This window comes from Carassius carassius, chromosome 43, assembly GCF_963082965.1.
Source record: "Carassius carassius chromosome 43, fCarCar2.1, whole genome shotgun sequence".
Lineage (NCBI taxonomy): Eukaryota > Metazoa > Chordata > Actinopteri > Cypriniformes > Cyprinidae > Carassius > Carassius carassius.
Genome location: NC_081797.1, coordinates 18570573 through 18586558, shown reverse-complemented (window position 1 = coordinate 18586558; position 15986 = coordinate 18570573). Strand labels below are relative to the sequence as shown.

The 15986-nt window shown below is 41.2% G+C and overlaps 1 protein-coding gene across 2 annotated transcripts in view; it reads left to right on the top strand.

Annotated features, from left to right (window-relative positions):
- Positions 1-1099: 1099 nt before the first annotated feature.
- The window catches only part of LOC132125280 (SITS-binding protein-like), a 39983-nt gene continuing 25096 nt past the window's right edge, over positions 1100-15986 (top strand). For both annotated transcript variants that reach the window (XM_059536606.1, XM_059536608.1), the window contains exons 1-2: positions 1100-2114; positions 3359-3530. In XM_059536606.1, the coding sequence (XP_059392589.1) occupies positions 1641-2114; positions 3359-3530 (646 nt within the window). In that variant the 5' untranslated portion in view covers positions 1100-1640. The remainder of the gene's footprint in view (positions 2115-3358; positions 3531-15986) is intronic.

The following is a 15986-nucleotide window of genomic DNA, read 5'->3' as shown; positions in this document are numbered from 1 at the left end:
ATTTTGTGTGTGTGTATGTGTTTGTCAGCCAAACTCCTAAAATATTGACTTGAAACTTTAAATCCAGTTAGTTAAAAAGTAATCTAAAATTAATTTACTAAATGGTAGTCATAATATATTAACTAAAATGAATAACATACATTATCTGCAATTTTCATAATGTAATCTGTTATCAGTAATAGACATTTTTTTTATATTCTACCAAGCAATAAATGCACTGTATTAATGGGGCATCTATTAAACTGTTCAAAATGACATAAAAAATGCTCATCAAATATGACGCTATACTTAAACACAAATATATATACATGAGTTTAGATTTTTTTTAATAAAAATTACAAATTTGATTATAGAAATTGTTAAATTGTTGGTGTATATTTACAATGCCAGTAATTGTGTATTGTCATTTATATTTCTTCATAAAATATTCAGAAAAGCAGTTTTGTCTGTTTGTATTTAAAAAAAAACATTTGTCCATCAAAGCTATAAGGTGAACGTGACAAGACTATATATATATATATATATATATATATATATATATATATATATATATATATGCAATGATTTTTATTTAAATATATATTTTATATTTTTATTTAAATACTAAAAAAAAATTCATTATGCTTAATTTTTTCAGTTGTCAAGAACAGCATCAATGTTTTTGAATTATACACAAAGAGTAAGATTGTCTGTTTTAAAAGATTTGTTTCCCCTATCATCCCGGAGATTTAAATTATCATTGACCCAAACAAAGACGCACAAAATACAATAAACACACACAATATATAATATACGTGGTATAGTAGGCCTCGTTTAGGAGTAACACAAACGACGCAATGCACAAGAATGATGCGTCATTAGTTGGTGCAATATGCAGCTTTGCAAGTTAAACAGAAATTTCAGCTTGTAATATTAGATCAATATATATAGCTTTTCTGCATTCTGATAGGTTCCATGTTCAGGTTCTTTATAGAACCATCGATGCCAATGAAGAACCTTTATTTTTGAAGAGTGAAGAATGAAGAGCACCTGCTTAAACAGCTACAGGCTGTGCGCAGGGTTGATGCATATATTGCTAGTTGATCGCTCTGCACGCGCATCTCCAATTGCCAAGCGCGTGCACTCAGTGAGAATGGGTGATTCACCGTACACTGCGCGCTGACCGGCTCCTGACCGGGGCCCCCGGGAATCGCAAAGCTCGCCTAATCACTTTCTCTCGTACCTTTCTGAAGAAGTAGTATGGAGTTTCATCACAGCAGCGCGCAAAGGTGCAGTCCAAGCAAATAAGACGCCGATGAGCTATTTGTAGGCATTGCTGCCAAACCCGGGTAAGGCTGCTCACTCTTCGGCGACCAGTGCTTTAAACCTGCTACAGCACTGGAAGCAGCATGCATTCTTTTTTTTCGATTTATTCTGGAATGATTATGTTTGGAGAACTTGACCAGGATCCGTTGATGACCGGCGGCCGCTGAGCGCAACAACGCAATTAGATCCAATTCAAAACTTCACGTTCACAGACATTCGAGCGCGTGAAGGAGCGCAACATGATGACGATTCTGCATGTTTTAGCAGAGAGATTGTTACTTTTTATCATCACGTTTTGATTAGATATTTTTCGTCTTCTTCTTTGTGAAATCATCATGCCACACTCTCGCAACAGGAACCCAAGTCCGATCCCAGAGGTGACATGGGACACGGGATTGAAAGAGATGAACGAGACCTGGAAGGGGGCTATTGCTTGCTTGGGAGTTGCTGTCTTTTTTGTCATGACAATTGGTATCATTTATTGGCAAGTTGTGGATCAGCCCAACAAGAACTGGATCCTGAAGGGGAGCTTTAGTGGGCTTATTTGGGAGAGACGGACGCAAACTCTTGTCATACAGACACTGACTGAGGACAAGACGTTTGCGGAGATAGACGTAGAGAACGTGGGGAACACCGATATTGAGGTTCCGTTCGTGAGGAACATGTGCTGGCTTAACAAAACCGAGTTCTGCTACACTTGGGACTCGGTCGCGGAGGTGAAGATCTCTCTGGAATCATCAGAGGAGGACTCAGAGACCGAGTGTTACAGTGTAACCTGGACTCCAATTCACTGTCATGTGGACCTGAAGGTAAAATGCCATTAGAACTTGTTTGAAACACTTTTGAAAACATGTTCAAAATAGACGAATAAGTGGTTCATAGCCTGACGTCATTGAAGAAATTCCACAAAAATAAACAGTTCTCTCTTTAAAATAACAAATCACTGTGTTTATTTCAAGAGCCTTGTAACATGTATAACCTTTATTCAAATTCTTTCAAGAACCATAGCAAGAACCTGTGTATGGTGTGAACATTTCTCGCACAGAAACCAAATAGTGACAGCACAATTAGCTAAACATCAACTAATATTTATAATATAGAAATCAATAAGTGATAACGTTTGTTTTGTTAGTGACGACCTAACGATAATCGCTATAGTTACCATGATGACCGCTAAGCAAACACGATTTTTGTTCGCTAGGGTTTATTTATCGCTCGATTAAAATACTCGACTTTTTTTCTCTTTTTTTCTCTCTATTTTTTCTCTCTCTCTTTTTTTGTGGTTATTGAGATCTGTGAAATCATAACTGATACATAGCCTAATAAAATACATAGGTTACCTCATATTTTTGTTTCGCTTCCTTTGGGGACTTCAAGTCCTAATTAAGTAGGCTATTTACAAACGATTATTTTAAAGGTTTCTTGTTTCAGAAGGATAAAAAGTTTAACTTTTGAAATCTGAAATCTGAATGGCTCTTTGCTTGCATTTAACTTATCATTAACTTTTCATTATTTAATTAGTGGCTTTTATTTGACTGTAAACCATCATCTTCTTTTTTTTAATATGGTCATATTGTTATTTGTAAAAATTGATTTACTTTGCATTCATACCTGCCAAAAAAGTTCTTAAAGCAGGGTTTAAAGTTCACCAGACTAAAAAGGCTGCAAAGATACATTTCACAGATTTCAACATAAGACAAGGTCTTCTTTGTTCAGTAAGCGCCTAATGCAGTTTGGAAGTTTTCAAGTTTAATCCTTTCATTTCCCAGATTTCCTACCTTCGTAATGCTCTGTCGTGTTTTATTTTAGATTTAAGCACTCTTTGTTCAGTCCAATCCTTTGACTTAAAGGTATTCTGCACCTGTTTTCATGTCTTATGAAAGCCAAAAGCTTCTTAGCTGGATGTCCAGATTGTGGACTAATGAAAACGTTATGCAATCTATATGAAGAAACTAAATCAATGACTGTATAATTAGTCAATAAATGATCTACCTATGGTATAGATGGACAATAACAATACAGTTTGCTGATAGTCATCCTCATTCCCTCTCAGGATTGTTTCTCCATGGTGAATATTTCGTGGTACGGAGGTGCCAGTGTCCATGCACCCAACTGGCCAATAAACGAAGCCAACATTTCCATGCAGCCGTTCACAGTCAGCGACCTTAGGGACAACCCTTCTGGCTTCGGATCAGTTTTAGAACGCTACTTCTTGGGATCCTCAGGTAAGCAAAGAGGAACTCTACATCTCTAAGTATGACCCCCTTAGCCAAATTTGCCCTTACCCTGCCCTTTCACACTTTGTTGACCAGTCCAAACATGCATTCACTTGTGACTATGTACACAATTCTAAACTGCCTCGGGCTTTAGATCACGGGGCTCTACTGTACATAGAGAGCGTAACACAATACGGATGGTTACTTCTGCTTGCTGAAAGATTGCAACACAAAGAACATCAGACTTGAGTCTGAACCCATTAGTATTTGTCAGCAGATGCTTGATGTTTATATCGAGAGTTGATTAAGCAAACAATCTCAGGCAGATTTAAATAACCATTGTGTTTATGTCTGGCTGTTAGTTTAATTCGAGGCACGGTGGGAGATGTTTATGGACAGAAGCGTAGTGGATTCAAACATTATCCAAACCGCTCAAAATGCAGTCTAGACTTGAAGTGGTTATTGTGAAATAAGTCTACAACATGAAAATATTTGCAATCTAATTTTAGATTAGATTGAACCCCCCTGTCACGGCTTATGCTGCTGGAAGGAACACGGAGCCGAGGGATAAACAAAACAAGGATTTATTAAATAAAACATAAACAAGGTAAGTCGTAAATAACAGGTGGCAAGAGGCAAGTGGCAAGTAACAGGTGACAAGTAGATATTTAGACCCGACCAAATAGAACTGAAAGGACAAGGCTTTTATAGAAGGGATAATTGGGGAAACACAGGTGGATGGCATGACTAAATTAACAGGGACATGGAACACATGGGGAAATGACTAGACACACCTGGGAACTAATCAAAACCACACACGGAAGACAGAAAATGGGTCACAGGGGAAAAAACACACAAAATAAGTCCAGGTGTGTGACAGTACTCCCCCCTCCCGGTAGGTGCGTCCTCGCACCGTAGAAACAACAAAGGGAGGCGTGGGTGGGAACTTGGGAGGAGGTTCCGGTGGAGGACAGCCTCCCAGGAGGGGGCCAGCAGACAGGGACTACAGAGGAAGGGGCCAGGGAGGAGATGACGGAGGGAGGAGCCAGGGAGGAGACAGGAAGGATGTGAAGCAGGAGGTACCCAGCAGGACCCAGGCCACAGCCATAACGGCCCAAGGTGGGGCCGACGGTGGAAGGAGCCATGGAGGAGGAATGGTCACTGACTCCAGGGACTCGACCCACGGCAACGGAGCAAGTGGAGGAGGAGCCCGAGGCGGAGACGGAGAGCCGAAGAGCCAGGGTGACGGGGAGGAGCCGGAGGTCCTAGGCGGAACAGATGGCTCTGGTGACTGACGCGGCGATGTGGATCCGGAAGGCCGCGGTGAGGCCAGAGTGACCGAGGACTGAGGTGTAGCCGAGGGGATGAAGGAGCCTGACGGAGCCGGAGGGACAGAGGGATGAGGCGAAGCCGGAGGAGTGGAGTCCCGAGGCATAGGATGGACGACGCCAGACCAAGGCGGAGCCGGAGGGACGAGGGAGCCAGGCAGAGCCTGCGGACTGCCGGGCCACGGCGGAGAGGAAGGAGCTAGGAGCCATGGTGGAGCCGACGGGTCAACGGGCCGAGGCGGAGTCCAGGCCTCAGAGGCTGGAGGCGGAGGTGAGGGAGACGCCGACCAAGGCGTCGCTGGAGGATGGCGGTCCCGCTGAGCTCGCACCACAATGATGGTAGGCTGAGGGCGAGCAGAGGGGCAGCCAGACGACAGCGGAGGAGGAGGCAGGAGTGGGTGGGAGGGTGGGAATTTTGGAGGAGCAGGCATTGGAGTAAGCTCTGGGGCTGGAGCCCGTCCTGGGCTTAACGGAGGATCAGGAGCCCGTCCTGGGCTTAACGGAGGATCAGGAGCCCGTCCTGGGCTTAACGGAGGATCAGGAGCCCGTCCTGGGCTTAACGGAGGATCAGGAGCCCGTCCTGGGCTTAACGGAGGATCAGGAGCCCATCCTGGGCTTAACGGAGGATCAGGAGCCCATCCTGGGCTTAAAGGAGGATCAGGAGCCCGTCCTGGGCTTAACGGGAGAACAGGAGCCCGTCCTGGGCTTAACGGGGAATCAGGAGCCCTTCCTGGGCTTAACAGAGGATCAGGAGCCCGTCCTGGGCTTACAGGAGGATCAGGAGCCCGTCCTGGGCTTAACGGGGGAACAGGAGCCAGTCCTGGGCTTAACGGGGGAACAGGAGCCAGTCCTGGGCTTAACAGGGAATCAGGAGCCCTTCCTGGGCTTAACGGGGAATCAGGAGCCCATCCTGGGCTTACAGGAGGATCAGGAGCCCGTCCTGGGCTTAACGGAAGATCAGGAGCCCTTCCTGGGCTTAACAGAGGATCTGGCATAGGTGAATTGGAACCCCCCTCATTTTGACCCATTTGGCGCTCCATATTTTGCTCCCTCGTGGTGGGCAGTGTCGCCGGCTCTCGCACCTGGTCTGACGGGATCCTCTCTGGCTCTCCGTCATCGGTGGGCTCGGGCTTATGCCTCGTACCGTGGGGAGATTGTAGGCTGGGCTCTGGGTCCAGAGTGGACCTGGCGAGATCCTCCATTGGGCCGACCGTGAGAGGTGACCCATTTCTCACCAGATTCCACTCTATGAATGCGGCGAAATCCTCCCGAGGACCATCTTCGGGCGACAACGCTCTGCACCTGGAGTTCAGGCTGGCGTGATAAAAGGTGCAGAGCGCGTGGTCCGGGTAGCTGGTGGCATTAGCTAGCCAGAGAAACGTCTGGTATGGTCCTCGAGAGACAGTCCCTCCTGCTCCAGCAGGAGGAGGAGGTATTCAGGGCGATAGAGGGGATCCATGAAACACTACGGAAAGAAAAAATACTGTGAAAAAAAACGGAACACAAAACGGAGGGAAAACACGCAGTTTTTAACTTTTTCAGGTCGGGTCTTCTGTCACGGCTTATGCTGCTGGAAGGAACACGGAGCCGAGGGATAAACAAAACAAGGATTTATTAAATAAAACATAAACAAGGTAAGTCGTAAATAACAGGTGGCAAGAGGCAAGTGGCAAGTAACAGGTGACAAGTAGACAAGTTGACATTTAGACGAGTAGACCCGACCAAACAGAACTGAAAGGACAAGGCTTTTATAGAAGGGAGAATTGGGGAAACACAGGTGGATGGCATGACTAAATTAACAGGGACATGGAACACATGGGGAAATGACTAGACACACCTGGGAACTAATCAAAACCACACACGGAAGACAGAAACTGGGTCACAGGGGAAAAAACACACAAAATAAGTCCAGGTGTGTGACACCCCCAGGTTTATAATGTTAATTAACTCAATATATATATATATATATATTAGATCTTTATTTGGCAGATGCACTGATCATGTTTTAAACCCTTATATGTGTTCTGGGTAAGTTTCACCCAAACACTTTTTTGAGTTGTCTGGTAAACCTAGTTTTTACTACCTTTTTATTCAAAGAAATGTACGCTGTGTTGAAATTGTAAATTTTCAAGAAGTTTAAAATGTGCATTATACTGGGACTCAAACCCATGATCTTAGCTAACGCCATGCTGTATTATTTGATGTTTCAGTAAAAAACATTTTTAAAATATATTTAAAATACAAAAAAAAAAAAAGCTGGTTTGAATCAGTTTAACAAATCCTTCACTGAATGAACTCTGAGTGAATTTGTCTCGAAATGCAGCATATTTTAAGTATTTACGTGACGTATTTAAGTATTTAATGAAACCTAAAGCAGTGGTTATTAATCTGAAAATGTACTTCCAGACATATTATTCGACCACACAGCAGAAACCAGAACCGCCTTCGACCTCCAGTATAGCGATGTGTTAATCCCTTTAGCTGGAAAAAGCTATAAAATTCAAGCTTCCCAGATGCATGCATCATTATTTACGTGTGAAGGAAGTTTGAAACCACTGAGACTCTTCCTAGAATTGATCATCTGCTAAATGTGGTATTCTAAGAATCTGGAAGGTCAGGGAGGTGACGAAGACCTTCAGATTACCTGTGTAAAGATGGGTGGTCCTGTTCCAATCCATCACTATAGCACTTCATCAATCAATGAGTTAATGAGTTCACAAACTGCGGTCTGTGAAGTGCTTTGGACCACGAGTTGACCAAAAAAACTAAACCTAACAATTGTAATTGACAAAGAATGTCAACAGTGAGTTGATTAATTAGCAGCTTTGAACAATTAGTTATATGATTCACTCATTAAGGTTAATTAGCCAAAAGTAACAATGTCTACTTTATTTCAGTGAAACAAGCAGCAGTCAAACCTTATTATGGATCTGTAGCTTTAAGACACAATTGGTTAAATGGATGTCAAATGGGACCACCTAATTAGATTTGGAGTAATTGGTGGTCTGTAATTTTTTACTGTTTTAATGTTTAAAAATAGCTCAGATGTGCTGTATTTAGAGCATGAATCGAGGTGCTTATGCTAAATTTTATGTTATTTTTTTAAAGTTATTTAAAATGGCCTCTTTTTGTCCTAACACATCATAATTTGCCAGTAAAAAGGCAGAGGGACCAACAAATTTAATATGATTTATTTATTTTTTTAGCATACATGTCATACCAGATGTACTAGAGCATTTGGTGTATATTTAAATTACACAAGCATTATACAAAGTGTTGTATTATGTGTGAGTATTCTTTTCGCAAATTCCTGATAAACTGCCACCAAATATCACTAAGAAAAAGGTCATTTTCTGCAGTAGAAGAATACACAGTTTTTTTTTTTTTTAATATATAAAAAATCATTTGCGCCTCAGAGCGTGCAGATGACAAACTAGTTCACGTTATCTTGCTTTTGGAAGCCAGTGCCTGCTGTTTGGTAATGCAGTGTATTACTGTGTATGTTCACCAAAATGAGTAACACAACATTGTAACGCATAGTTAAGTTTAACACATTTGACAATAAGCTGCCACTGTTACTCACATTTAAATTGCAAACAAAAGCCTGTTGGACTGACTTTTGCTTTTTATATGTTCAATAAATAGTTAATATATGTTTAATAAAATGAGTAACACAACACTGTAACACATTAATTTTAGTAATTAAGCTTCATAATACATTTAACAATAAGTTGCCACTACTACTCATACTCAGTGTGCAAACGTAGCACTTTCTGGGCCCCCAAAGCATGCCAGACCGTGTTTGACATTTTATATGTTCAGTAAATGATTAATATACTGTACGTTCACCAAAATGAGTAACATTGTAATACATAGTTAGGTGTCTTAACACATTTAGCAATTAGCTGCCACTAGTACTCAAACTCAAAGTGCAAACGTAGCATGTTTTTGGGCCCCAAAAATGTGTTGGACCAGCTTTGACATTTTCAATGTTCAATAAATGTTTAATATGTTCACCAAAGGGACGTTGTGACGACCCCTCGTGCTTCAGACCAGCAGGCGTGCCATGTAACGCTTGTGTGGGTGGGCAGCTGGTCTCTAAACATGGGTACCGCTCAGAGCCGAGACTCTCTCACCCTCTCACAGCACCTTGTCACCCATGCTCAATCCAGCAATTAATAACCGTATTTACTCAACACAGTCACGCTGCTTTTTTTGTATGGCCGCATTGTTTGCACCCGTATTGGTGTCTTCCAAATTTGTGTGAGAGCTTTCGGCAGCTGAAAGGTGAAAGCAGTAATTTGCGTCCCAGACAGCTGAACAGAATTAGATTAAAGCAAAAGGGCATGCCATCAGCTAAGGACATAATATTTGTCATGTGACATAAACAAAGGCCTTTTATGATTTCCTAGACCATTGTTTGGCCCACTGAGTGCTATGTAACTCCATGAGCAGTTTAACCAAAATGATCGCATGTTTTTAATCCCTTTTCCACCTTGCTAAAGAACGGCCTTGGTTTTTTAGAGACCTCTCAAACCCCTCTCTAATTGGCTTACTTTTAAGACAGAAATGTTGAGCTTCCTGCCAACGCAGCTGTCCCAGGTTGCCAAGTAACCACAGACATATCGTGGTTTATAATGCATAGTGTCATAACAATGACAGTCATGTTGGCTCAGATTCATAAGGCAACCCAGCAGCTGGCTGTGGCCATGGATCTTGGCTGCTATTGGTCGGCGGTGTTGATAATGAACATAATTGTTTTCCCTAAGTAGCCGCTGTGCAGCCAAATGGAGTGTTGTTGGGCAGGCCTGTAAAGCGAGCCCCCGGCGACCAGGGGCAAACCCAAAGGTAAACTTTTCAGCACTGTATATTTACATTTAGGCCTTTAAATCGGATAGTGGTTTTAAACAGGTTGGTGATGTGACGCTTCAGTCATGGGACGTCTGTCAAATAGCTTTGTCCACTTTGTTGATGAGAGACATTATTAAAGTATCTAGGCAAGTTGTGTCCTTTACTGGGTTCGTTGACAGTTGACAGTTGACAGTGTCTGGCCCAACACGATGACTGAAAGAAACTTAAAGGGACTGAGACATATTTAGATTTTGATGCTTTCCAAGTAATGATGTCAACCTTTGTCTACGTTAGCTATATGCACCAACAACAGCAAAAAAATAAAAAAATAAAAATAACATAAATAAATAAATAAAAAGAATTCATTAATAAAATGTATATAATTACCAAAGTTTACATAGTCACTGACCATAAAAGCATCAAAGAATATAAATTTAAATTGGTGTGTCAATAAGTTTGTCTTTCCAAAACGATATCAAAGTAAAATTTTATGTAATAAATTAAATTGCTCAAATTTTGTGTACAAAAAAATTATGGACACAGGAGTGTGAACACTTAAAATGTGAGTGATTTATTTATTTATTTATGGTTTGTTTATTTCCTTGTCAGTTGCGTTTCAGTAGCAATGGGTCAGGAAATATGTGTTTTTGTGGTGTTGCATTATCATGACATAATTATTTTGCAGCTCTAAAATAATTAGTTGAATGGAATTTATGCTTCTGGTAAATTATTTAGAATAAAAAAAAACTATTCACATAAACTCATGCCAAAATATTAAAATAACTGATGTCAAAATACAGAAAAAGTCCATGCAACCAGATTTTACCAAAAATACTAAGAATGTTAGATCAACAGTTCTAGTACATCTTTTTTGTAATAATATATTAATGCAATCTTCTATGAAAGCATTCTGAATTGTGCACAGTGAACCAAAATTACACTCATATGTTTAAATTTTGTATGATGGTGCTGTTACAATTTGCTACTGTGGAGGAGAAGAGGACACAAAGGAGCACGGAGAAGAAGGGGATTAACATTCAACACTCTTTATTTATCCAAATACAGGCAGGAACACACATGTAGAATGAGGGGTTTACAAACAATACTGGATGATAGACATGGAAAAACACAGGGCTTAAGTCCTTAGAACTAAAAGAGACACACCTGGAATCAAATTACATCATAAACATAGGAAACACCTGGGAACAATGAACAAAATCAGACCTAGGAGAAACTATGTAACGAGCATGTGGGGAGGGAAAACACAACACAAAACAGTCCATAATCCTGACATTAGGGAGGAGCCATGGTGGAGGAAGGGCTGATGACTCCAGGGGGCCGACCAATGGTGGCGGAGATGGAGAGCCGATGAGTCAGGGCGATGGGGAGGATCCAGATGACCAAGGTCGGAGAAGATGGTGCCCGAGGCGTGAATGAGTCGAATCCACCAAACTACTCTTATAAGCATGAGCCCCGTCAGACTGGTCGTGGCGGAGGTGTTGCAACAATATATAGTGATATTCTCAATGTTACCCAGAAAATGGGATACAGGTTTAACTCATTCGAAATACTTCTGCTAAATGTTACACTGTCAGACATGCAAAAGAAATCTAATGTATCTCTTGCTCTGGCTACTGTGTATAGACCACCAGGGCCGTATACAAAATTCCTAAAAGAATTTGCAGATTTCCTCTCAGACCTTCTGGTTACAGTTGATAAGGCGCTAATCATGGGAGATTTTAATATTCACGTTGATAATACAAATGATGCATTAGGACTTGCGTTTACTAATAACCTATCTAATAAACTCTTTTGGAGTCAAGCTAAATGTCACCAGGCCCACTCATCGTTTTAATCATACACTAGATTTATTTATATCGCATGGAATCGATCTTACTGCTATAGATATCGTTGTTACTATTGTTCCAGTCACCAAAGACAGATTCGCAAATAACCTGCCTGATCTATCTCAACTGCTATTTGTACCCAAAAAATACACATGTATTAGATGAAATAACTGACAACATGGGCACTATTTTCTCTAATACATTAGAAGCTGTTGCCCCCATCAAATTGAAAAAGGTTAGAGAAAAACGTACTGTGCCATGGTATAACAGTAATACTCACTCTCTCAAGAAAGTAACTCGTAGTCTTGAACGCAAAAGGAGAAAAACTAACTTGGAAGTTTTTAGAATTGCATGGAAATACAGTATGTCCAGCTATAGACAGGCTCTAAAAACTGCTAGGGCAGAGCATATCCACAAACTCATAGAAAATAACCAAAACAATCCAAGGTTTTTATTTAGCACAGTGGCTAAATTAACAAATTACCAGACGCCACCTGATTCAAATATTCCACCAACGTTAAATAGTAATGACTTTATGAATTTCTTCACTGATAAAATAGATAACATTAGAAATACAATAGCGAATGTAGATTCAACAGCGTCTAACACTTCAGTTTCATCCATCGCACCCAAAGATAAACTTCAGATCTTTACAAATATAGGACAGGAAGAACTAAATAAACTTATCACTGTATCTAAACCAACAACATGTTTATTAGATCCTGTACCCACTAAATTAATGAAAGAGTTGTTACCTGTAGCCGAAGAACCGCTTCTTAATATTATTAATTCGTCGTTATCTTTAGGTCACATCCCAAAACCATTCAAGCTGGCAGTTATTAAGCCTCTTATTAAGAAACCAAAACTAGATCCTAGTGAACTGGCAAATTATAGGCCTATTTCATATCTTCCATTTATGTCTAAAATTTTAGAAAAAGTTGTGTCTGCTCAATTGAGCACCTTCCTGCACAAAAATGATCTGTATGAAGAATTTCAGCCAGGTTTCAGGCCCCACCATAGCACAGAAACTGCACTTGTTAAAATTACAAATGACCTGCTTCTTGCGTCAGATCAAGGCTGCATCTCATTTCTAGTTTTACTTGATCTTAGTGCTGCGTTTGACACCATAGATCATGGCATACTCATAGATCGATTACAAAACTATAGAGGTATTCAAGGGCAGGCTCTAAGATGGTTTAGATCCTACCTGTCCAATCGCTACCATTTTGTTTACTTAAATGGGGAGTCATCTCATTTATCATCAGTAAAATATGGAGTGCCACAAGGATCCACCCTAGGTCCCCCTCTATTTTCAATATACATGTTGCCCCTTGGTAATATTATTAGAAAATACGGAATTAGCTTCCACTGTTATGCTGATGATACTCAGCTATATATCTCAACAAGACCAGATGAAACCTCTAAATTATCTAAGCTAAAAGAGTGTGTTAAAAATGTAAAAGATTGGATGAACAATAATTTTCTCCAATTAAATTTGGATAAGACAGAGATATTAATTATTGGACCAAAAAACACTACACAGAATCTTGTAGATTACAATCTGCAACTAGACAGATGTACTGTTACTTCTTCTACAGTCAAAAATCTGGGTGTTATATTAGACAGCAACTTGTCTTTTGAAAATCATATTTCCCATGTTACAAAAACTGCATTCTTCCATCTTAGAAACATTGCCAAGCTACGAAATATGTTGTCTGTTTCTGATGCAGAAGAGCTAGTTCATGCATTCATGACCTCTAGACTGGACTATTGTAATGCACTTCTAGGTGGTTGTCCTGCTTCTTCAATAAGAGTCCTTACCAGGTCAAGAAAATATTATCATATTACCCCAATTTTACAGTCTCTGCACTGGCTACCTATTAAGTTCCGTATCAGTTACAAATTATCATTACTTACCTATAAGGCCCTAAATGGTTTAGCTCCTACGTACCTAACTATCCTTCTACCATGCTACAATCCATCACGCTCCCTAAGGTCACAAAATGCTAAAAGCAAAGTCCACTAAAGGAGGTAGAGCTTTTTCACATTTGGCTCCCAAACTCTGGAATAGCCTTCCTGATTATGTTTGGGGTTCAGACACACTCTCTCTGTTTAAATCTAGATTAAAAACGCATCTCTTTCCCCAAGCATTTAAATAATGTATCTTAAATTGTGAGTATAGTTGTATCTGATCAAATGTGCATTCTTATTCTTTAGCTTGGGTTAAACTTATTAATTTTATTTGTTGGAACAGCAGCTATGCAAATGATGTCTCTATTTGTTTCTTTGTTTTGCCACGGGATTTACATCCCATGGTAACTAGGATTTACACAAGCTCCAGTCTGGATCCAGAACACCTGAGAAGTGATGATGCTGACCCTCAGAGGACCCCAGATGATGCTAACCCTGAATCATCAACAGAACTAACAAATATTGCTACAAGTGTGACTGCATCATATAATAATTATTAATTATTAATAATATTAATAATGTTCATCATCTGGCTAACTACGACTTGTATACATTTTTCTACAAATCCTGTCATACGTGCACAAACTGACAGTCACCACTTATAAGCTATTACTAAATATTGTAGAAACATAATTTTCTGTAAAGTTGCTTTGTAACGATTTGTATTGTAAAAAGCGCTATACAAATAAACTTGAATTGAATTGAATTGAATCCGAAAGACAGCGGTGGAGACAGAGGACTGAGGAGGAGCCGACGTGACGAAGGAGCCTGACAGAGCTGGAGAAACTAAGGGACAAGGTGCAGACGGAGGAGTGGAGTCCCAAGGAACAGGATGGTCGACGCCAGACCAAGGCCAGAGACAGAGGGACAAGAGAGCATGGTGGAGCTAGGCGACTGACGGGCAATGGCAGAGACAAGGGAGCTAGGAGCCATCGTGGAGCTGACAGGTCAACGGGTTGAGGTTGAAGGGGAAGTCGTGGCCTAGTGGTTAGAGAGTTTGACTCCTAACCCTAGGGTTGTGGGTTTGAATCTCGGTCCGGCAATACCACGACTGAGGTGCCCTTGAGCAAGGTACCAAACCCCCAACTGCTCCCCGGGCGCTGCAGCATAAATGGCTGCCAACTCAAGTATGAGAGCCCTCTCTGGGCTGGACATGGAAACTGGAGAACTCACTGGGTTGGACTTGGGGACCGGAACTCTCTATGGGCAGGACATGGAAATTGCAGCCTTCACTGGGCTGGACGTGGGAATAAGAGTAATAGAGGGCTCCGCAGCAGGAGGTAGGAAAGGTGCCAGATCAGCATCCCAGTCGATGAGTTCCCCTTCTATAACCTCTCCCTTGATGTCCAGCAGTCACAGATCCATTATCAGCTCACCATCCGTCGTGGTGCATCTTACTCTTGGCACTCTCACTGTCCACGCATTCTCCATGGTGGGCTCTGTTGCTGGCTCTCTTACCTGACGTCACTTCCAGCTCCGCGGCGATCCATTTCTCTGTCAGTCTATGTGGTAACAGCGGCGAGATTGGGCACTTCTGTCAACGGTGGGCTCGGGCTGATGTACCGTGCAGTGGGGAGATGGTGGGCTGGTCTCTGGCTGTGCTCTGGATTGGACGTAGACACTCTCCAGACACTGGATGATCACTTCTCTCCAGCTCAGTCCAGTGGTGTCTGGGAGGTCTACAGGGTGGTAGTAATTAGCTCCGATCCGGCCGATCCATCCGGTCGTCAAACACTGTAACCATGGCAGTTGACTGAACATGACCATACTCCCAACAGGGAAAGATCTCGAGGGCGGTGAACATCAAACAAACAAAAGACAAAACACAGAAACAAAATGGGGGAAAGGGGAGCCGCTTACTTTTTTCGGTTTGGTAGTCTGTCACAATGCGTCTACTGTGGAGGAGACAAAGAAGCGCAGGTTTATAATCCTGACAGGTGCATTGCTGCCGCATACATATGTTTTACCCATTACAATGGCATATGATACAATAAAACAGTTTGAACTTAAAATTTGGCCTGCCTGCCTGCTCCAGTGTTTAAATCTTGACCACACTGCTCAATAATATCATTGATATAATATCATGAAATAATGAGTCTATCATTAAAAAAAAACAACTAAATAAATAAAAAAAAACAAGCAATAGTTATTTTTAGTTTGAAAATGGTACAAAATAGGCCTGAATCTCAAGCTAGAGTTTTATGGGTGGTTGCTACTGTAAACCCTTTTCTAACAAAATTTAAAAGACACCTGTTCAATTATTTAGATATTGTTCAACTTTCTCCTTCAATGTAAGTCATTGGGTATTTGAGTCTCATTTGTTTTCTGCCAAGCCAATGCCGTATCACTAACCTTCAGAATAAGCAATAGTAATAGTGATGCATGGCCTGGAAAACGCCACAACTGAACAGTTGTGTGACACGTGAACCTGAAGTCATGTAGATTGTCAACCAAAGTTCATTAGGGCC